Source organism: Mustela erminea, chromosome 17 (genome assembly GCF_009829155.1).
Source record: "Mustela erminea isolate mMusErm1 chromosome 17, mMusErm1.Pri, whole genome shotgun sequence".
Classification (NCBI taxonomy): Eukaryota; Metazoa; Chordata; class Mammalia; order Carnivora; family Mustelidae; genus Mustela; species Mustela erminea.
Window position 1 is genome coordinate 66,826,846 of NC_045630.1, and position 23,591 is coordinate 66,850,436.

The following is a 23,591-nucleotide window of genomic DNA, read 5'->3' on the forward strand; positions in this document are numbered from 1 at the left end:
CTGTGGGCCAAGGGATTGAGAGGCGAAGTTACCAGCTGGTGTGATTTTACTTTCTGTGACATCTACCCTCTCTGCTCCCCCCCTCTGGATGGTAGCAGGTCCCCCACCCTGGACCTCAAAGCAGGGAAGCCTCCTAAACGCCAGGCAGGCTAGAGGTGGGATGAGACGAGGTGTGAGCTCCTGCAGCCGTGAGGAATGGCATCTTCACAGACTCAGGGCCTTACTGGCTGCTTCCACGTCTCCCCAGAGAGGACACCAAGAGGCAGAAGGCACTTCCCTGCCCTTAGCTGTGAAAAGGCTGGCTGAGGACAGGCTGTGTGCGCACACACGTGTGCTGGCCTCTGGCGGTGGAGCGTGGCGGGATGCAGGGCTGGCCGTGAGGAGGGGGACAGCTCCGAGAGAGGAAAAAGCAGAGGAGCATGTCCTATTCTTGAGCTCAGGAGAGAGAAAAATCTGGAGGCAGAAGTGGGCTTGTGGTAGGCTGAGGGGGCCCCTCAGAGACTTAGTTAAGATTCCGAGGAGCGGAGACTGGGAAGTGGGTGGCGGAGAAGGAGGTGGGGACAGCTGTTGCTTTGATTTGCTATTGAGTCAGTGTTCTCGGTGCAGGAGCACTGGGAGGGAGCCCCGGGCTGGCCCCCAGCAGAAACAAGCCCCTCTGTAGCCAGTACTGTCTCGTAGCAAGAACTGCAGAGAGGAAGGTCTCTGATCCCCAGAGAGCCCCTCCCCACGCTGAGCTCTTTCCCTGCAGGACTGGGCTGTGTCCTGGGGACAAGCATCTAGTGTTCCGGACTAAGAGGCTGGGAGGGGATGAGGCAGAACAAAGAGGAGGAGGAGAGGAGCTGCTGGGAGAACGGCCGGGTCTGTGCAGGGGCTGTCTCACCCGTTGTTGCCCAGGTAAGCCTGCAAGGCTGGGCATGACATCACTCCCTGGAGAGCAGCTCTGAGCCATTTTGGGAGCGTCCATTTAGCCCAGCTCCTCATTCCTCTCCTACACACGCTCACGCACGCAGACATCGGGACAGGTGGGACCCGGGGTCTGCAGGCTGATGCGGGAGTCAGGAAGCCGGGCTTTGTCTGAACTCTGCGATGTCCCCCTGAACCAGCGGCAGGCACTTCATACCCCTCCCCTAAGTTCTCCTTTCTGCTTTCACACGTGTGGAATAGAACTGGGGAAAAACCTCCCGTCTTGGAACATACATGGGAAAGGACACCTAACAGAGGCAGGGGGAGTACACGAAAGCAGAATTCCACCAGATTCCTGGACAGAACGTTTGCTGAAAAGGAGGGACTGGGGATGGGTAAGGTAGCGGGGGCACGGGCGAGAGTGAAAGAGCGGGTTCCCTGAGGGACCCTGTCTGGGCTGCGGAGCCTCAGGCTGCTTGGGTGCAGGGACAGCCTCCCTTTCTCCGCAGGCTCTCGTACTCTCCTTGGCGCTGAAGTCCTACTTTAGATGCCTCAGCCCACTGGCTTGGTGTGGGGGTAACAATGCTGGGAAGAGTTTCGCTTGTTTGAAGTCAGGCAAGCAAGTGTTCATCTCTGCTGCTTCTGGTTCTACTGTTTCCCTCCTGCGTCACGAGAGTCAGGTGTGGCCGGGGGGTTCAGGGCAGCCACGAGGAGAATTACATGAAGACAGATATGTTCGGCTGTGCACACCCACGCTGCTCCAGGCCCCCTCGCTCCGTCCTAACAGACTTCATCTCTTCCTTTCACTTTTTTCACGTTAAAAAATGTGTTTTCCTGAGGGTGGCACGTTGTCCAATTAGCCTGACTTGGCCCTTCCGGGGGCAGCTGAGACTTTCTGTGAAACAGACATATTCTTCCATGCTACAGACTTCATGGTCCCCACAACGGGGCCTCACAGATCTCCTGTTCTTTTCTTAAACCTTCATGGAGTCCCTTCTCTGAGGAGGGTATATACTCAGTTTTTGTTCTCCATGATGTACATATAGTCCAAGCGACTTATCCTCTTTCTCTCATTCAACATGTGTCCCTCAACACACATCACACGCTAGAGTTTTCACTATGTGTACCTCTGTTTTTATTTTTTTCTGACACAAACACAGCTTTTCTTATGACCCAGATACAGAGCCCTTTTCCGCAGCCCATTATTAGTCAGAGCCCCTTACGTCCAGAAAACCATATGGCTTAAACTCAGAGATTCTCCCCAAAGCAGAATTTAGGCTCTCTCTTCTGCTCAAGCTCCCCAGGAGAGGGACAGAATCCTCTCTCCTCCCAAGGGCTGAGGCTCAGGCCATCTGTCACTGACACTGGACTCCAGGGCTTGGAAACCAGAAGAGGGTTGGCATGAAACAGTAATTGAGGATAAATGGGAATATGTGAGGCCCACGGGCTTAGTAGTGGTGGTTTTTATATTTGATTGAGATGATAGAATAGAGATGAGAGGAGAAAACACATAATATGTGTTTGGAGAGACTTCAGCCTTAGGAATTAGAGTAAGAGTTAGTAAGAATGAATACAATTGTCCTACTGTCATTTTTGAATTTGCTGAGGGACAACTGGTTAGGAGCAGATGGCAAAATTGGCCCCTTGTTCCATAATAAGGAAAGAACTTGGCTCTAGGCTCTTCGGAGGTTGACCTAAGCCATGCTAAGTCTCAAGTTACTTGTCATCAGTGTAATTATGAGAGTCTTGCTGGGTTTCTAAGAAGTACTAGGTATTTCAGTCAGACACTCTAGAAACCAGTTCACTCTCTGAAGCTTTTTACCATGAGGCTTTGGCTGGAATTCTAGAATCAGGATTGGAAGCAAAGAATCGGGGCAACAGAAGAAGACAAATAAGTGTAGGAAGCCAGGATTTGCATATTCACAATGAAATCTGGTATTAGAAGTACTGGTTCCCCACTCTGCCTAGCTAATATCTGGGATTATATGAAGGAAGTGCAGAGCTAAGTAGTGGTTAGCTTAGAAATGAATGGCCGAGAAAGCAGCCTTCATTTCTTGTTCCTTTTTTCCCTTAGGGCAAGGTGATGCATCTGACCTTCCTGACCCTGAACTGGAAGTAAATGAACCAAAGGTGCTTATAATTAGCAATCAATACACAATTAGTGCAGGTCTAGCTGGGGTAAGGAAAAATAAATCCTTAGAGAAGACTACATTTAAGTTCTTTTTGTTGTTTAGCTTTCTTATCATTCTCCTGGAGATCTCTAGGAGACAGGGAGAGAGAGGTTTAAGGAATCCCAGAGGGAGGAACTCAGCGCAGAAGAATGATACACATTTTGAAAAAAAAAAAAATATTGGAAGCTCTGCATTAGAATCCTTTCTGAAACATGTCTGCTGCCCAGGAGGACAGGGGGCTCTCAGAGAGATGAGTAGATAGGAGATACTCCAGCTGTTACTGTAACCCAACTTTTGTCTTCCTGAAGGCTCGCTCATGGAGATAAATCACTTCCATTACCTGTCCTTGAGGAATGAAGTTTCTCCTTGTTTCACATAAGGAGATGGAAGAGGGGCCCTGGAAATTCATCCTGGAAGCTTGCCTCCCCAACTAGATGCTGTTGTAGGTCATTCACCAGTGTTATCTCTTAGAGGAACTATTACTGAGAAATTGATATGGGGAAATCAGCATGTAGGGGACGATAAACTTGTGTGGTTCCAACATAATGGGAGGAACAGGTTGTCTAGTCTCAGACTGGCAGGGGCTGAGCATTCTCCGCTCCTAGCTGCATATGACGTCATCAGTATTGGCAGATACCCCCAAAGAGTAGCAGAGTCCAGTTTAAAGACATACCTCTTGAGATTTGGCCAAGGACTTGGCCTCTGGGATAAGATGGTTGTAAAGATGGGGGATGTGAGTCAGGGTCTTGGTATTTGTTTTGGTGCCTCTCGTATCTTAAATTCCTCCCTTATCTATTCAGATAACTCATCTTTATGTATGATCTTTGTATTCACTGCTAAGGCTGAGGGAAAAGACAAAATAAGCACTGTGACAGGACAGTTTGAGTTGGTCATCAGTCTCAGGGTGGCGTTAGGAGGGGCGTACTTAGCAAACTGAGGTGGGCACATTTATGTGTTCCACACTTACAGGGCAGATGTGGTACTACTATGTATGAGCAATACTGTCTTAATCTAAAACAGGACTACTTGTAGTTCTGTTTTTCATTTATGACTCCACATGTGGCAAAACATCCAGTTCTTCCAAGGCCATCTGAGGTCACTGTAGGCCCTCGTCTCCTGAGCATTTCAAACAGTTCTTCTTCTCAACCTCAGGGTCACTTGCTCTTTCTGTCCCCTTCCTACAGTTGTTTAGGTGGTCGTGAGCACCTTTCATATGTATATCTCAAGGTTTGGTCTCCTCTTCCTGGTGGAGCTGGTCAGGGATCATAGCCAAGATCATATGTGTTTGTGGTGAGGGCAAGGAGAGGCACCTTAGGAAAGGTGGAAATTGGGAAGTCTGGAGGGAGGGCAGGACCACGGAGAGCAGCAAAGAGAGCCTGTAGTGGCTGTGGGGGCTAGCACCATGGAGAGCTCAGAGCTCCAGTTCCTTCCTCAAAAAGCAGAGGGGAACAGGGATCATGGGTTAAGGCATCCAGCTGGCCAGAAGTCAGACTGAAACCACAGACATCAGGACTTCTGTTATGATCGTGCTATACCCATCACTTGCTCTAAAAGCCCTCCTGAAATACTTTGTTCGAACCTGTCATTCATATATATATACATATATATATGGATATATATCTCCAAGATCATATAAAAAGTGAGGACCAGGGTGTGGTCCATAAACAATGAATTTTGGAATACTGAAACGAAATAAAATAAAACAAAACAAAACAAAAAGTGAGGACAACCACCAGACTGAGTTTGTCAACATGAGCCTTAGTAATTATTATGATTACCTGAGTATTAGTGGTGGTGGAGGGGGTTTTCATTTGCCACAGTCAATTATGAATAAAAGTATTCTCTAATGAGGGAAATAGTGCCACAGACCTGTGTCCCCTCAGAGACACCAGGGCATGAGAACGCCAAAGTGTGTCTTACCATCAGATAGGCTGTGAGATGTGCCAGAGTCAGGGTGCCCTGAACCTTCCCCAAATTGCCATGGACAGTCCATTCTTCATCATGCATGGGAAAGAGGAATGGATCACGCCTCTTGAGAAGGCATTTTGTTCATGACATAGCTGGGACATTTGGTCAGTCTCTTTACACTTAGATAAATTTTGGTAAAAGGACAAGTCTAGTTCTCTCTCCAGTACTTGTTGCTACAGTGAAGAATATGTAGCTTTGCTAAACCTCTGTTTTGCAAAAGTCTCAGCAGCTTCAAGACACTTGAAAGCTTGGCTTCTCAGTGCTAGAAGGGATGGATCTCCTCGTTATAACGACTGGATTGGGTTTTTACTTGGATTATAGGAACTCTGAGCACCAGCTGGTTCTGACCTTGTAAGGAATCATTACTACTGCTGATCCTAGAGGAAGAGGCAGGTCCTTGGTCCCAGAGACTTAACTCTTCTCTATTTTATAGTTGCTTTTTTTTTTTTTTTTCTTAATTTGGCTGAGTTTTTAGGGACCTGAATCTTTATTGGATGGCTTGTTTCTTCGGGCTCTTTTTCTGATGGTTTGTTTCTCTCTATCTCTTATAAGCATTCCCATGGGGATTGCTGTTCTCAGAGTTTATGCATAGACCTCTAGGACATGACCTCATCCAGGAAACAGAATGTTCCAGTATATGGGCCTATAGCCAGTGGTTAAACAGGAAATGTTAAATTTTAACATGAAAAATGAGAGAGGGAGATATAATTACCAAAACTTTCTAATGCCTTGGGGATGTTTCATTCACTGGTCAAGTAAGGAGGTAGTCCAGGCCGCCAGTTGCTTTCATGGAGAATCTGCATCCTAGGTCACCATCCTTAGGTGACATTCCCTTACTGAGAAGCAGATGACAGAGTAGGGATCATAGAGCAATTTACTGAAGCAGGAAACAACAAAGAATGTCATGCCTCACAGCCAATCCTCCCCGAGGATTTATCTCTTTAGTGATAACTGTGAAAATATTGGTCCTAGCATGTGACTTAAGGACAAGCAGCTTTTAATCCCCCTGTGCATCGTATGCGGACTATAAGGAAGTACTATCGGTGAGGAGTACCAACGTCAGATCTCAAGATCTACAGAACAATGGCACAACTACCCAATCTGCTGTTGCAAAGTGACCAGCACACCCAAAAGATGCCATCTGTGAAATTTTATGGCTGCAGGACTGTGAGTCACTCTCCAAGTGAAGAGGGAATGTCTCCAGCAAGGCACTCTTGAAATTAGACTTGGACCTCGTCTTCCTCAGTTGGAAGAAGAAGGACAGAGAGCATCTGAGGGCAGTGGGCAGGCTTCCTTGCTGTCAGGCGAGGGCAGAGGACCTCAAGCTGTGTGTAGCAGAGCACCCGGGTGTCAAGATTGTTGGGAGTGGAGGGGGCAGATAGGAAGAAGGGTGAAAGAGCCACAGGTCTATCTTCTCTCTTTCAAGAAGAACAATTCTCCTTTGATCTGTTTTTCTTATGTGATACAGGAATTTCACATCTTCAAAACTTAAAGTGAGAAAACCACTGTCCTAGTCCTGGAAAAAAATCCTTTGACCAGCAGTGCTGCCTAGTGCCAGAGAGAGCTTGGGGCAGAGCCCTTGGTGGGACTCTCGATGGCCAGTGGACATGCCACAGCTTAGAGCCCTCATCAGATAGACTGGTCCTGCATGGAGTTCATAGATCCCTGCCACACCAGCCTCTCCCTGAAGGCCTCAGCTTCTCAGTGCCAGGAAACGCATGTCTATCCTTCCCAAGGGCTACCGCTGTACTAGGGAGAGCATGGGAACAGGGACAGAACGGTCACAGCTGCAGGGAGGAAGAAGCAGGATGGAGGAGGTCTGCCAAGCAGACCCGTGGGCAGCTCTGGAGTGAATGCTTTCTGGACTTCTCCGGCACATTGGGCATGAGCTCTACACTGGGCACCTGGCCAGGGGGCTGAAGAATGGATGGCAGTGGACAGAAGGTCACTGGAAAGGGAAAGATATTCGTGTGTGGGGCCGTGCGGTGCAAGGTTAAATTGCTACAGGCTGAAGCAAAGTCAGGCTGTTCACCCAAGCTCTACACTCGCTCAGCTCCCGGGGTTCCGGAAATGACCGGAGAAGGAGGAGCCCAAGGAAGGTTGGTCACAGTGTTGAATATTGAGCTGCTTCTCAGAGATCACCACAGAACACATTAAGTCATGGGGTTCCTACCTACCAAACCTGGGGTTGCCGGGACTAGTGGGGAAATGTGAGAGGGAAGGGGCAGGTGGCAAACTGAATGGGCAAACAGGTCCTGGGCCTCCAGCGACAGCACGAACGGTCAGGTTCCCATAATATTTCCCGCCCTTCTCCAGCCTCTCAGTCCCTGTTCAGCCTTATGAACCCTCAAAACGTGCTCTCCTCCAGGGCTCTCTGTACCCCAGCAGCACCTGATGTTTGTTTCGCTCCCACTGCGTGGAACTAGCCACTCCGCCGCACACCCGAGACCACTCAAGCCTCCATGTGTTAGGGCATGTTGTGCTCATGCTTTTCTTCGCATCTCGTTTTGGGCAAACAGGGAGACAATACACGGCCTTGCCCTCTGCCAGGGGACCCAGGTCACGTCAGGGGTACCGCACCCACCTTCTGCATGATCCTGGTCAGAATGGTCATCAAGACCACCACCCATGAGCCTCAGAGCTGAACTACTCCCCCCTGCATCAGAGCTGGCCCTTTTAGGTCCAGAAATTAAGAGGTGGAATTAATTCAGGTAAAGACTGTGTGTGGCTGTGTGTCTTGTACACCCGTAAGTCCCAAGACATTGCACATCAGACATATGTCCACTATCCAGACAGATAACACTCTACAAGGAAAAGGAGGCTTCATCTGACTCTTCCTTGGGAGCAGACCTCCCTTCCCATCTCTGACTTCCTGACCTCTCCTCTGGAAATTCTCCATTCCCAAGTTAGTGCCTCGTACTCTTTCCCTCCAGCACTGCTGGGATGTGTTTATAAATGTGAGGGCAGAGGGTTTCTCTTCCTCTCAACCCGACACCTAAGTAATGCTGGGCTCCCGAATCAAGGGCCAAGATATAATACTGTGTTTGGTGAAGAAATACTTGGCTATATACAGAGTAACCCTGATCTACGATGTTTATGTCCTAGAGCTGAAGAGCTCCCAGCTTTCTGGGGTGACTCAGGGCCCCAGGCTGGGACCATCCATCCCCACCACTGAACAGGTGCAGTTTGGGGTCACACTGCCTATGCTGAATGCAGCCAGGGGGATGAGAAATCCAGGGGCGGCAGCTGAAAGTCAAGGCCTAGTAGAGAATCATTACTGAGATGTACAACCAGCAGTCTCTCCTTGCCTTGCATCTCGCTGGCCCCTGGGACTCTCCTCACTTCCTCAGTGAGTAGGGTCATGACTGCGGTTCTCTGGGGAAGGGGGATTCCACGGAGGGGAGGGGCTGCTGTCTCTGTGGTGACTGGGGTGGGGACTCCCTTTGGGGTGTTGCTGGGGACGGCCTGGAAGGAGTCCGCCAGCCAGCTACAGGGAGGGGATCCCCAGCGTCTTCATCCCAACTGAAGCTCCTTTACAGGGATGGAGACAGGGCTGGGGGAGGAGGTCAGAGGAGACGGAGCAGTTATTCCTCCGGCACCCTGGCTCTCCGCCTGTTTTCTTCAGATGAAATTCTTTACATCATCCTCCCCAGTTTCAACCCCTCCCCTCTCCGCCCCCGCCCCGCCCTGGCCCTATGCCCATCCCTGCTGGCCACTGGGTCCGTAGCCCAGGAGCCGCCTCCCCTTTCTCCTCCCCTGCGGTTCTTTCTGTTTTTCGTTGGCATCTGTCCGGGCATAGCCACCACCCTGTCCCTCACTCTCCCCACATCCCTTTGCTCCGCAGAGGTCCTGTCCCCTCTCCCCCAAGGCAGCCCAGCCCTCCTCCGACTGGGGGTGGGGGGGAGAAGACCAGGCGGTGCATTCCGTTAGTTAGTCCCTCTACTGCCTGCCCTCCCTCCTCTGGGGACCTGAGGCTCAGAGCCGCGGCTCCCTTCCTGGGCTCCCTACAAACTGTGCCCTGCCACCCCATGAACCGTTAGCAGCCTTTAAGAAAACCGAGGGGCCCCCACAGCGCTGACCTACATAGCCTGGTCCGGGGCGGGAGGGGCTCTTCCCCAAGTCCCCTCGCCCTGGCCCCGCCTCCCTGCTCCCCCCACTCTCTTCCTTGTCTCGTCCCTGACAAACCCAAGAGGGTTTGAGTTCCCACCTGGGGCAAAGGGGACCAGGCGAGCTACGCCACCCCCAAGTCTGGCAAAATCAGTGCTTAGCCCAGGACAGCTTTGGCTTTTCTGGGCATCCTCCTTCCCAAATATCTTGATCCTTCCTTTTGCCCAACCTTCCCCCACCTCCTCCGCTCCTGTCTGGGTTTCTTTTCCCAGCTGCTGCCACCGCTAGGGATACTGCCATCCTGGGGCCCCCCGCCCTGTGTTGTTGTTTTGCTCCAAGGAGAAGCCCCCCCCTTCCTTGCCCACGCCCCCCTCGGCAGCCTCACCCAGGCCCCCTTCCCTGCCCACTCGGAGCTGCGCCGCTGGTGGGGGCGGGCGGGGCGGGGGGAGTGATGTTTGCACACAGCAGTTTGGGGGTTTGCACTGGCTATCCAACCCTTCCAGACACATACACAAACCCCCGACACACGCCCTGACTGAACCGGCGACAGATCTCACTCCGCCCCCAACACACACTGACACAGACATACACACAGATACTGACACAGAAACGCAGAGGCAGACACCAACACAGACGCGCACACCCAGACACACGCACACGGACAGAGGCACAGCCAGAGCCCGGGCTGCTGCGAGCAGAGCGAGCCCCGGTGCACACGCAGACAGCGAGGCGTACGGCAGGTGCACAGCCGGCACAGCCCAGCCCCACACCGACACGGATGCCCGGGCAGACCCACCCGGGTCCAGCGGCGGCGGCGACTGGAACCCCGCTTCTAGACAAAGCCCACAGGCTCCCCCCGCCCCGCTGCGATCGGAGCCCCCGCCCCGGCATCCCCCCACCCCAGCGCCTCCCCCTCCCCTCCCAAACTCACCGTCCTGGGAGAGGTTGGCCCCACCGGGCGCCCCGCAGCAGGCGAGGAGCAGCAGCAGGGGCAGGGCGGAGGGGCCCCCCATGGCGCGTCCCGGCCGGCTCCCCGCCGCGCGCTGGCGAGCCTGGGTCCCCGGGGGCTGGGGCTGGGCAGGGGGTGGGCGACGACGCTGACCGACAGGGCGCCCCCGAGCCGCTTCGGAGCCCGGGGCCGAGGCGGGGACCGGGAGGGAGCCGGCGCTGCTGCAGTCGCGGGGATTAAATAGGGCGCTCGGAGCAAACCATTCCGTTGGAGGTGGAGGGGGGGCGGCGGGGGGTTGGGCTGGTCGCGGGGGGGCCAGGCTGCCGCATTCCCCACTCCCCCCGCCTCCCACACCCCCTCCGCGCCCTCGTGGTGCCTTCCACCTTCTCCCCCGGGAGCTCCGCCAGCCGGGCGCGGGTGTGGAGCCGAGGGAGGGAGCTGGCTCAGCAGTGGGACCGGGCTCGCACCCCTCTTAGGCTTGGGTGGAGGGAGGGGAGCCGGGCAGGGCCTCGGGCCAGCTGGCGAGAGCGGCCACTGCAGGCCTGGGCAAGGGCGTGCCCACTAGCCAGAGATCCTCGGCCCCGCCCTCCCTCTTTTGGCAACTGGGGAACCCCATGAGCCTGGGGGGGGGGCTATCAGGAGTGTTGCCCAGCGACATCTCCCCACGGGTAGCCAGTTACCCTGCCCATTCTCCTAAACGCACACGTCCCTAGCTCCTCTGACCCAAGAGCCCCCAGTTATCGTCCAGCAACAATGTGCGGCCCCAGGCAATTTCCCTTGAAAGGCTTCTTCCAGCAAACTCCCAGGCCATGGGAATCCACATTTCCCTCAACCCCTTGTTCAAGAAATGACTCCCCCTCTAAAAACCCACTCCAGAGTCTTGCCCAAGCAAGCAGCGTCCAGAGCAACTCTGTAGTTTCACCTTAGTCCTGCCTACCCTCCCTTCACTAACAGCGCTTCCCCCCAGTATTTCTGCTTCTTTCTCAGTCTTCCGGAGGAGCTCGTTCTTCTCAAGTTTTAGTAAGGAAGATTCTTGGGTGAATGGTCTGATCGGCCTTCTTTACGGAGCCATGCCTCCGTGGCGAGCGCGGTTCTTGTCCCTGAGGCCAGATGTAAGATTGGGGAGAAGGGAAGGGCCTTTGCACTTGCTTTTAGTTCCAAGGCCCCAGTCCCTAGGGTTTACTGTTCTGTGTGATCCGTGCATTTCTGGAAGACTCTTGGTACATCTCAGAAAGGGATCCCTGGAAGTCAGTTTTGCTCAAGCTTCGGTTTTAGGTATACAGCCCCAAATCTTAGACTCTCTGAATCAAAGAATTTGAGCTATGTAAGGATTCTTTAAAAATATTTGGCAGAACCCCTCATTATACAAGTGCCGCTGAGGTGATGGGGGTTAACTGCCTTTCCAAGGTTTCCAGGTCACACTGACAGTTAATAGTAGAAAACGCAAATTGTGGTTAGGACGTGGGGCAGTAGGTCTCCTAACCCCTACGCCAGTCCCCTTTCTGCACAGGGACTGTGCGGATCCTTCATGTTTGGGTCATCTCTGCCCCTTCTGACAGGTCTTCTCAGCCCTCTGTGATGGGCTCAACTGTCTGCCCCCTCGTAGTTCAAGGACAAGGATCGGGGAGGTTCTCCATAATCGGGAAGGCTCCCTATCGATGTTAGTCACTGATGGAGTTGCCAGTGAATGTTCTCTGGCAAGTCCCTTCAGGAGGTCAGAATGCTGCCCCACTGTTTCTCTGTTTCTAGAATCTGTGTGGGGTCTCTGGGAGAAGAGCTCTTCTTACCTCTTACATGTTTCCTGAGTGTCTGGGTAGTTTTTTGGAATTGGTTGCAGATGTTTTTGGCCACCTTGGGCTGTCTGACTTGCTTGCATTCCCCTATTTCAGTGACTCCAAACCATTCCGCTCCCTGGGGTTCCCTGACATTTTAAAATCTCTGAGAGATTAAAATGGAGGGGGAGGCAGAGTGTGGTTGAAGGCTGTACGGACCAGGGTGCAAGAGAGAGGAGAGGCCCGCAGGGAAGTTCGGGCTTTCTGATGGTGGCGGCGCCAGGCTGGCCTGAGTGCGGTCCTACAGAGGAAAGGGAGTGGGTGTGTTTTCAGAGAGAATGGGGCTTCAGAAGGGAAGGATCAGGCTTTCCCAGTTAGAGGTCTTGATGGGTAAAGAGTATTATCTTTGGAGGTAGAAGAAGCCTTAGAGATCATCTGAGTGGGCTTAAGGGAGGACGGGTGACTGCTGCGGGACCAGGAGGGGATGGGCAGGACGGAAGGCAGGAGGAGGGCTTAGGTCCCAAGCTCCTCTAACTAATCATCTTTCCCATCTGCTGCTCTGCTGTGATCCCCTCTGCCTGTCTGCCTGTCCTCACTTCCTTGGCTATGGACCGCTGGTCCGCCGCGCGCCCTCCCCCAGCTGTAACTTCGGGGGAGGAGGACCCCAGGGTGGGAGGAGGGAGAGCGGTTTTGGAGGGACTCTGAAGAGCTGGCGCACGAGACTCCGGGATGCTCTTTCCCTACTGGTTCCTTTTCCCTTTTCTGCATCATCAGCATCGGTCTGGCAGCACTTTAGGCCCTGGGAATAGGAAGCAGACACTGGCTTTTAGAATTACAGAATGAAAGAGTATTAGAGTTGTAAGCAACCTTCAAGATTACCTCATCAATGCCCCTTGTTGAAGGGAGGAAGATGAGGCGAGAAGAAGTTAAGTGACTTCCCATGATCACACAGGTGCACAGGAAAGGGGTGACCCACATTGGATAGGGGTGCAGATCGTCCCCTCGGGGGCAGGAGGAATAAGAATTATCGTCAGTACTTGTGAGCAGCGTGCAGGTTGAGGAACTGCTCACTCCTGCATGTCTCTGAGGGCAAGGGTAGTTTCTCCTGTGGATGTGGATGTCTCCATTGGGAAAAGCTCCTTGCCTATAATCATTCTAATGCCCTTTGTACATGCATGCACACCCAGCGTCTCAGTCCCATTCACTAGGAGTAGAGAGTCTTTGCAAAGCAAGTCTGACCTACAAGGATTATCTCCATCATGTAAATAGGTAAAATAAAAGTATCCATGTTGGGTTGTGATCTCTATGTTTACTTTCCACTCTAAAATGCTGTGACACACAATATGCATTTCTAAGAGACTTGCACCAAGTGTGGAGTAGGTTGTCTGTGGGATTAAAGAGCTGGTAGTTACAGTGGAGGCTGGGGGAGGGGGGGACGCGTAGAAGGAGGGTAGGGAGAAGGCGGGTTTTGGCTCCTGGCTGCTCCTGTCCACTCAGCAACAGCCTGGGGAGCGGGGGGTGTGGAATGTGTTGGCATCGGTGCTGGGCTGGACGCAGCTGTGTGGGCCCTGGGCATTCCTCTCCCCACGCTGGCTGCTCCTGCTCCCAATGGGGGTGGGGGGCCTCTGCCGAGGGGGGAATCCTAGGTATTACTCATCCAATAAGGGGATGACCGCACCTGTAGGAAACAGCTCAGAAGCCTGGGCTCAGTTCTGCTCTGGACTCTAATCCTTCTTGTCTCTAAGACTTTCCCTTTATCAGTGAATTCTACGTGGGTCTCCACATTTCTTTCCTCTTTAATTTTCCGCCCAACTAGACCAGTACTCCTCATACCGCTTCCTTCTCCCATTATCCGGTTTTAATTAACCCCATCCTTAATAATCACCTCTGTATGCATTTTAATTCTAACCTTAATTGAATTCTAATTTCAATCCCAACCCTAATCTATTACAGACTCTAACTATTAATCCTCATACCAACCCCAATTTAATTGTCGATTTGAGCCAGCATCTTCATTCTAACCTGCTATGAGCCAGCAACTAGGACAGCGACACACATATAACAAAAACGATCACGGGTACCGAGCCCGATGTTTGCCACATTTGGCACTGGGTACTTTACGTGCAGAGCATCTCATTGAGGAGCTAGAAAGTACCTGAAAGTGGTTGGAGTTATTAGCTGCCTTACAAATATGAGGAAACAAAGGCTTAACGAGATTATGTCATTTGTCAATAGTGGGTCCAGATCTACTATTTAAGGTCTGCTTGAGCTGAAAGCCTGTGCTCATTCCTCTTTCTGTCGACACATACTTTCTGATCAACCCTCTCCTAAAATCCTAACTAAATTTGACTAGAATGACTTCTAAAATACTGAGTTTCCCTGCAGTGTATTATTAATTTAGGGTTTTTATGTGTTTGCTTAGTGAATTGTGGCACAAAATAGAAACCAAGCAAATACATCAACCAAAAAAAAAAAAAAAAAGAAGAAGAAGCCCAAATCTCCCTGCCCAGAAATCTCATTGACACTTTGAAAACATGGATGTATCTGTGAAGTTGAAATAATTAAACTATAGACAGAAACACTCTGGAAGAAAAGCCTCCTTTCCTTCCCAGACTCATCGAATTCTGCCCACCCTCCACCTCGGGGGGAGAGGGACATTGTTGGCGTTGCATTTGTCCAGCAACACTGCCTCCCACAGCATATCACAACAGCAAAAAGAGTCAAGGTCAGTCCCTGCCCATGAAATTGCCATATATGACGTAGGCATGAGAATCGCAAGACAATTTGAATTTATGATTAACAGTAACTGTTAAAGGCCAACGATATGCCAGGTGCTACACAAAGTTCTTTCCCGTTAGTATTCCTTTTGGTGCTCCCGAGCTTTCTCGACAGTGTGCATTACTCCTCCTGGACAGACAGGTGTGATCGTGTCTGAGCCTCAGGTGGAGAAAAAGCCTGGAGCGGCCAAACGACTGGCCCAAGGGCACAGAGACCCAGGTTTCAGATCCAGATGCGTCTTACCCCAGAGCCTACGTGTTCGGCGCCTGGGTTTAGCCCGCAGACTTGTTAGATAGAAGAGGTCATTTGAGCTTTGTTCTTCAGGAGGGAAGAGGCATTGCTTGACATTAGAGAGGAGGCTGACCCGAGAGCCTGTAGGAGGACGCAGATCGATCCGGGAGGAGGCATGCAAGGGGAAACTGAGCGGGATGACCGGGACACGGAGGGGAATGAGCGCAAGGTGCAAGTCATCGGGGACGGAACAAATACGAGCTGAGACTGGGGACGGTTTTTGTGATAAATTCAGGCAAATATAAAATCATGCAATAAATGTGTGTGCCACTATTTCTTCGGCAATGGGGTGATTGATGTCTTTCGGAAAGACAGTAGACACACAGAATCATCTGCAAACAGAAATGCACATTTTCAGTTACTTGGGTATCTGCAGCCTCTCCAACGAGTATCTCGGCTTCCTTCTCCTTGCGTTCTGTGCTCCAGCAGTATTAAATGGCTTGTAATTTCCCAAACACACTGTTTTGTTTCATGCCTCAGTGTCTTTGCACATACTATTTCCTATACCTGGATTGCTCATCTCATTAAGCCTGATGAAACTGGCGCTTGTGTTTATCTAGCCCAACTTTGATGAGGTGCCGCTGCCTCTGTGAAGTGTTCTAGCCAGTGATGATCACTCCTTGCTAGGTGCTAACACTAAAGGGGGTATAAACTCCCCCTGTTAACCTTTCATGGTGGTGCAAGGATTTGTCTGTGTCTCTCTTCACTGACTGTGAGCTCTTTGAGGGCAGACGTGATATTTCACAAATCTTATATTCCCAGTGCTTAGTGTAGAAACAGAAAAATAGTAGATTCTGTTAATTTTACTGCATTTAGCTGAAATAGCGTATTTATAAACACAGAAGCTTGATGAACCATTTTTCTCCAGAAGTACATACATGTATATAACCAAGCACATTTCACTGGCATATCCCCTGCCGCTACATATGCCTTCAAGTAGATACAATGTATCCAAAATAAGTTGAATGATTCGAATATACATGTACTTATACATGTATACTTATACATGTCTAATATACATGTACGTATTTCCAACTACTTATTCAAGATCCATTTTGGTCATTCTGGGAATTGACTTGAGAGCTTGCTATATCCTTTTGCATATCTTCAGTTGTGGGAAATACTCATCCTTTGAGGATGGCTTTTAATTTTGAAAATAGCCGAATGTCCTTAGGATCCAAGCGTTATGGATAAGTGGTGGTTCGTGTTGGGTAATACAAAAACAGGATTTGACCGAGAGGTAATAGTAGATGACTGGTTGACTAACATGGTGGTTCTTAAGGCAGTTCCCAAAGAGAAGTTCTAGAAAATTTCTGAGCAATGGCATTCTGGTCTATTTGTTAATACAAACAAAATTAAGCAAGAGTGTTGTCATTTTGTACTCACACCTGGTGGACATATTTGCTTGGATATAAGAACACAAGAGATCGTATGTCCAAGAATAGAACTCTCTGATGATTCCTTCATTCTTTCACTTGTAGCTATGGAGTTTTTATGTGCAGTGCACAATGCTAGTTGAAATCGGGTGTTTTGACCCAGCTGTTTTGTTGCAATCTATAAAAAAAAAAAAGTCTGTAAACCCTCAGGTTTTATTTTTTCCAATTACAAAATAAAATGATCAGTGGCTGTTCTTAACCCCTCTCCAATTTCCAACCCAGTTTTGAGTCTTATTTTATCTGTGAGGAAATATACGAAAGTCAGGGATAGGATAATATTCAGGGATTCAAAATACTTGGTAATTAAGACTAGTCTGGCAGTAATGGTTTGCTTTTTAGAATCACAAGATAGGAGTGAATGTTAAAAAATGCTACAGCAAAATGTCAGTGTCTGGTGCGGGGCTCTTGAGATGAGCAAGTCTGAAACTAACCTTTAAGGAGCTCAGAGTCCAGTAGGGAAAACAGACATGTACGCACATAATTGCTACACCGTGTGATAAATACTGTGATACGATTCCGAATATGGCCCGTAGAATCACAGAAGAGACAGGGATTACATTTGTGGGAAACGTTAAGGAAGGACTGGGAGTTGACCAGGTATAAAAAGGATGAAGGCATTAACAAGAGAGGGGAGAGTGGACGCAAAAGCAGGAAAGCAAGAAGCAGCACGGTCAGTTGTTGCTAGATTGTGAAAGGAATTTATACCAGAAATAGCTCCTAATTCTGTCGACCAGGAGCCATTGGAGGGTTTTAAGCAGGGAACTGTCAGTGCCAGATTTGCATTTTAGAGCGATAGCTCTGTCAGTAGTGGATGGATGGACTGGAGGATGCCCATCATTTGATTCAGAAGACTGACCCTTCTGGGGACCACAGATCCGGTACCACGACACTGTGTAGGACCCACGGAGTGTGGGCTTGTCTGATCCTGTGGGCAGAGAAGAGATAATGCCCAGAGCCCAGCTTTAGGACCCAGCCAACTGTATTACCTCGCACCGCCCACCCCCCCAACAGTGCTGTGGACACAGGAAAGGGTTGTGTCGAGGAAGGGGGTAGGTACGAAGGCCAACCGTCCTGCTTCCCAGGGACTGAAGCACTTTCCAGAACGTTCAGTGCTAAGACTGGGAAAGTGCTGGACAAACTGGGGTGGTCGGTCAACAGACAGTTGCTCAGTGGCACCTGGTACTCGGACGGTCTCCCGGGCAACCTGCCGGGGGTCATCTCCAGGGCACACTGGAGGGGAAGGAAAGCTGAGTTAGTTCATGTTTTAGGGGTGGGGAGAGGTGGGAGTCAGTGCGGATAGTGGTGATTCAAAAGAGCTGGGCCAGTTGAAGGGAAAAGAGAGAAAAAGACTGAGTAGGAGACAGAGTGTGGAGGCTGGCTTCTGCCCGGGACCCCACCTCCCTCTCCGAGGCGCTGGGCTCTCTGCTGGTGGTAGGGAACATTACAGACCGAGGAGAGCAGGCATTGCCGAGACTGAACGTGTGCATTTAGCTTCTTCACGCTCCGGTTCTGATATTCATCCATTCACTTACTCATCCCGCGTTCGCGGAGGGCTCGCCGGGCAGGTGCTCTCTCATTTATTTAGTCTTCTCTTTGACTGGGAGGTAGAATTATTCCCATTTTCCAGATGAGAAAAAAGAGTCTCAGGAAATGTGGTAACTTCCTTTGAGTCACACATTACCTGGCAGAACTGAGATCTCAGCCCAGCTGTGTCTCCAAAGTGCCCGGCGTTCCAGCAATCCAGCATGTCCACCTGGCACAAATGATACAGCTACTCAGGGTTCCTGGCTTCGTAACTTCATAATCAAGATTCCCAGCCTCACTGTTAGCAAGTGCCCACAGAGGAGGCCCAGACCTCAACAGTCTTGAGTCCACGTCTCCTCGCAGAGACCCCGCTGACTCGTGAGAGGACCCCATGTGTAAGTCGCTTGGTAGAATCGAGTTGTGTTAAGTTTTAAAAGCAAAACATGACCGAGTTTCTCAGTAAGTAGTTTTCTTGACTTTTTCTCTGCAACCATTGCTGAATGTTTATTATCTACAAAGCCCAGAGCACTCTGGCCCTTTCTTAGCTCTCTGACGCCCTGTAACCTGGTGGCCACACGATTCTGCCTTGAGCATCCGTGTCTAAGCCACGCAAGCCTTGGTGCTCGCTGCTGTGCCCTCCGGAGCCGGGACCTTCCCCTCTGCTCTGCAGGAGTCTGCTCTCACTGGCACATCTCAGCTTCAGTGTCGTCTCCTCTGAGAGGCCTTCCCACCGCCTTGTAAACACCTCTTATTTTCGGCTACAATCTTAATCATGTGTCTCTGGTTTGCGTATTCGCGGTCTGTGCCGCTTTTCCCAGTAGAGGGAAACTCCACAAGACAGGGGAGCCCTGTCAGCTTGGATCGGAAGTGCTGCCAGGAGCTGAAGGATATCGTGCGTAACAACGTCTGGCGCATAGTAGGTGCTTCTTAAATGTTTGCGTAAATGCACGAAGGAGAACATTCTCACTCATCATGCGCCATGTAAGCTGTTTCCCTCTGGCTCATGAAAGAAAACATCGCTTTCTCTTCACTAGGCTCGATGTAGCATCTTCCACAGGCTCTGAGACTGTTGGGACCTTGCCCCTCCACCTCCCGGGTGTCAGGTGAGTGTGTCCTAACTCCTGACTTCCTGCCTATTCTCATCTCTTTGGAACCTCGTCTCTGACCGTCCTCACTTAGATCGTTGGGTTCAGAACAGGTCCTGGAGGGTGAGGAAGGCCCTGTCTGAGGATTACAGGCACTCATGCTCCTCCTGGCTCTCTTGTATGTTTTCCTGCTGTTTTGTTTATTTATTTATTTTTTTCAGGAGGGATGACCACTTTCATTTATTTATTTTTAAAAACTTTATTTATTAGAGAGAGACAGTGAGTGAGAGCGCAAGCGGGGGGAGAGGCAGGCAGAGGGAGAGGGAGAAGCAGGCTCTCCACAGAGCAGGGACTCCAACGTGGGGCTCGATCCCAGGACCCTGGGATTATGACCTGAGCTGAAGGCAGATGCTTCACCGACTGAGCCACCCAGGCGCCCCATTTTTCGGCTGTTCTTGATTTCAGCTCTCTCATGGTCAGTTATGGTCCATTTTGGTCTGAACACCTTTGTAAGCCCTACAGTTCCAGAGCTTGCTACTGCTAAGGGTAACCTTTGCCAGGTGATACCTGATGAGATTTGTCACCCCAGGGCTTCCTCGTGGACTAGTTCGCGCACGTGTGCATACCTGCTGGGCTGCTCAGTGCTGCCGCTGTTCCCATGGCTGAACCGGACACGGGGGCACGCTTGGGGTGTTTTCACTCCACTCCTGGGAGCTCTGGCTAGTGTTGGGCCGAGTGACTGTGTCCTGTTCTACGAAGCCTAAGCAAGTTTGAGGAGCCACTCCTGACTCACTGAAGACACAGTTCGGAGAGGGAGAAACTGGGTTTTGAAGTTGGGCTCCCCTGTGCTTGAAGACGGACCCACTGAGCCTCCTCCTTTGAGATCAGTCTTTTCATTTGTTAGTCATGAGCCATCACCAGCACTGTCCTCACGGTCTCCTGGTGAAGAGGGAGGACATTCATATTCATGGGAAATCCTGGTCTGATCTAAGCGCTCAGTACATATTGTCCCTCTCTTTGTGCCCCTCTGCCCTGGAGCAGAGGTAGGAGGGATTGTCTCCGGCTGCCTGGGTGGCCCACAGATTCTTGTCTGAGTAGAAAGTGCTACCTGGACCTAGAGATTCTGTTCCAACTCCTTGATCCCGCCTCCCTTGAGCGCAGCCATTCCGCCTGCTCTCTGCGACCCTCTAGTTGCCGCCCTGACCCCGCCCGGTTCCCGGTCCTCCACTCCCTCGGTGTGGCCGCCCTGACCCCGCCCCATTCCCGGTCCTCTGCTCCCCTCGCGTGGCCGCTCTGCTGTAATGCAGCCTCTCGCAGCTTCCTCGCCAACCGGCTCCTGACTCTTCCGTCTCTCCAACACACACACAAACCGGAGTTCAGTTTAATTTCGGCCTTGTCTGGTCAGGTAGTGTGAGATCAGTTCTTCTAAACAGTCCTCATCCCTTGTAATATGCATCTCATCCGTGAGAGATGCCACCGGAGAGACGGTGAGAGGTCGCTTTGGGTTTCAAAGTCCCATGATGTTGCTTGTTGGACACAAAGTTCCCTGACCCGTAAGTGCTGAGACAACAGCATATTGCCGTAGATTATAATTTTGTAAAGATTTTATTTATTTGACGGAGAGAGAGAGATCACAAGTAGGCAGAGAGGCAGGCAGAGAGAGAGGGGGAAGCAGGCTCCCTGCTGAGCAGAGAGCCCGATGCGAGGCTCGATCCCAGGACCCTGAGATCATGACCTGAGCCGAAGGCAGATGCTCAACCAGCTGAGCCCCCCAGGTGCCCCTCCATAGGTTATTTAGTCATAGAAATCCTCTCTTTTTGCCCTTATATTCAGATCTCTGCTACCACTTCTCCTACTGGCGTGGTTGCCTAGCAAGAGAGACAAAGCGTTATTGGGATACGGTAAATACACTATTCTGTTTGAAAAACTTTGAGGATGAGAATAAAGGGAAATTCACTTGGTGAAGTGGCTTTGAACTAAATTTGAAAGGGTAGGACTTGAATACTAGACACTGAAAAGGTTTTCAGATTTTTTTGTTTGTTTGTTTGTTTGTTTTTTAAGAGAGTGTGGGAGAGGCAGAGGGACAAGGAGAGAGGGAAAGAGAATCTTAAGCAGGTTTCACACCCAGCAGAGAGCCTGATTCAGGGCTCAGTCTCGCAACCCTGAGATCATGACTTGAGCTGAAGTCAAGAGTCACATGCTTGACTGACTGAGCCACCCAGGTGCCCCTGCAGAGTCTTATCTTTATCCCAATGTCAGTGAGAAAAATTTCATGGCAGAATATTATGTGATTGAATCGGTGTTTAAAGATTAGCGGTCAGATTCACGATGGTGTTAATTCTCTCTCCCTCTCAATCTTTTTTTTTTTTTTTTTAAGATTTTATTTATTTATTTGACAGACAGAGATCACAAGTAGACAGAGAGACAGACAGAGATAGAGAGAGAGGAGGAAGCAGGCTCCCCGCTGAGCAGAGAGCCCGATGTGGGGCTCGATCCCAGGACCCCGAGATCATGACCTGAGCCGAAGACAGAGGCTTAACGCACTGAGCCACCCAGGCGCCCCATCCCTCTCAATCTTTAAATTCAGTGCCAATCCCATGCTAAATCCCAATATTTTATTTTATTTTTGTTTTTTGAAGATTTTATTCATTCATTTATTTATTTGAGAGTCAAGAGTCAAATGCCTCACTGACTGTACCACCTAGGCTCTAATATTTTATTTGTATGGGACTTGATCAGTTGATCCTAACATTCCCCTATAAAAGAAAGTCAAGAATAACCATAGATCACATATATATATATTAACACATGCGGTCGGGGAGATTAGAGATATGGTGCTCTGGCTATCTTAAGTTACTTTAAAATTACGGCAATGAGAACACTGAAGTGTTGTCCAGGAACACATAACCGATTCAAGGGAGCAGGAAAGAAGAGGTCATGGCCACAAAATGGTATGGAGATTTAGTATGTGAGGAATCATGCATTATATCATACACTATTTCTAGTCACTGACTAAGGGTTAGACTGCCTAATGTATGGTATCAGAATAATAGATGATCTATCTGCCAACTGGCATGGGGTATGTTGAGACCTCCCTCATACCAAATGCAAAAATAAATTTCAGCTAGACTGAAGTACTAAATTTTATAAACAAAGCAAACCAAAAGAAATCGTTAAACACTGTAGAAAAATATATTTAACCTCAGAGTGGCAAAGACCTTCCTAAGCCAGACACAAAACCCAGAATCCATGGAAGAAAGGATTGACAAGTTTTACTGCTTGTTTTTTTTTTAATGATATAAATGTAGATACCATAGATTAAAAAAAATAATAAAAGTAAGTTATAGCCAGGGGACAATTTATTTACAATACATATAGCTAAGTGTTCCATGGATAACATGCAAAATACCTAATAAATCACATAAAAAGCCAAACAGTCCAGATGAAAATTAGACAGAGTATGTGAGCAGGAATTCTCAGGAGAAACACACTTATCTATTAAACATCTGAAAACATGGTCAAGGGCATTTGAATTTGGAGAAATAGGAGTCAAAGTAACAAAAAGATCTGAGATTGTTAAAAAGTATCAAAGACCTAGGGGCACCTGGGTATCACGGTGGGTTAAGCATCCGGCTGTTTGTTTCAGCTCAGGTCAAGATCTCAGGGTCGTGAGATTGAGCCCCTGCCTGGCTCCACACTGAGCACAGAGGCTGGTTGAGATTCTCTCTCCTCCCTCTGCCCCTCCTGCTTGTGTGGTCTCTCTCTCTGTCTCTCTCTCTCTTTCAAAATCCATCAATTTTTTAAAAAGTATCAAAGACCCATCAGATTGTTAAAAATTAAAATGATGGATCACATCTAGTGTTGGCAAGTGTTTGGGGGAAATAGCCACCTTCATTTATTGTTAGTGAAAATGTAAATTGGGGCAGCCGTCTTAGAGATCTTTTGGCAGAATGTATCAAAATTAAAAATTGAAACACCAGTGGTGCTGTTTCCACAAATCTGTGCTATACGTCTAGTCACACACGAGTGCTGTAATTTATGTGCATAGATGTGAATCATGTCATTGTTTCCAGCAGTGAAAAATGGCAAAGAACCAAAATATCCATCAATAGAGAATTGGTTAAATAAATTATACTATATCCATACTTTGTAATAACGCATAACAGTTAAAAAGAATGAGGTGAATTTATATATACCAACTTGGAAAGATAACCAAGATGCATTGTTAAATGTAAATACAAAGAAGGTACACATGCTATTATCCTTTTTGTGAAAAATAAGAAAGAAGCCTCGAATAGTTGATGTGCCTCGGTTACATTTCATGTCCACGTAAATGTGTGTTTTAAGTCGAACTGCTACTTATGGCTGTGTGACTTTGGACAAGGTGCTTAACCTCTCAGTGTTTATTCTCCCCGTGTGGAGAATAGAGATAATGATAATCATCATATCCCCTAGGGTTGTAGAGTGTGAGGAAATAAATTAATCTATTTAAAGTTCTTTGAATGGTACATGGCACATAGGCACTTGAGGAGCGCTCCGATGATTCTGATCCTGGAATATTAGGAGCTCTGGGGTGGCAGTGAGAGGTAAGTCATAAGGGAGGGGAA

General features: G+C 49.6%; 1 protein-coding gene and 1 long non-coding RNA gene across 3 annotated transcripts in view; one reads left to right on the forward strand and one right to left on the reverse strand.

The window, feature by feature from the left end:
• Positions 1-10,336, reverse strand: part of CADM3 (cell adhesion molecule 3) — a 29,554-nt gene extending 19,218 nt beyond the window's left edge. Inside the window, exon 1 of one of the 2 annotated variants that reach the window (XM_032317812.1) lies at positions 10,081-10,336. In XM_032317812.1, coding sequence (XP_032173703.1) covers positions 10,081-10,162 — 82 coding nt within the window. In that variant the 5' untranslated portion in view covers positions 10,163-10,336. The remainder of the gene's footprint in view (positions 1-10,080) is intronic. The other variant, XM_032317813.1, reaches the window with a different exon arrangement.
• The window catches only part of LOC116576055, a 32,702-nt gene that overhangs the window by 6,047 nt on the left and 3,064 nt on the right, over positions 1-23,591 (forward strand). Inside the window, exon 2 of the long non-coding RNA XR_004280038.1 lies at positions 18,934-19,002. This is a non-coding gene — a long non-coding RNA (uncharacterized LOC116576055). The remainder of the gene's footprint in view (positions 1-18,933; positions 19,003-23,591) is intronic.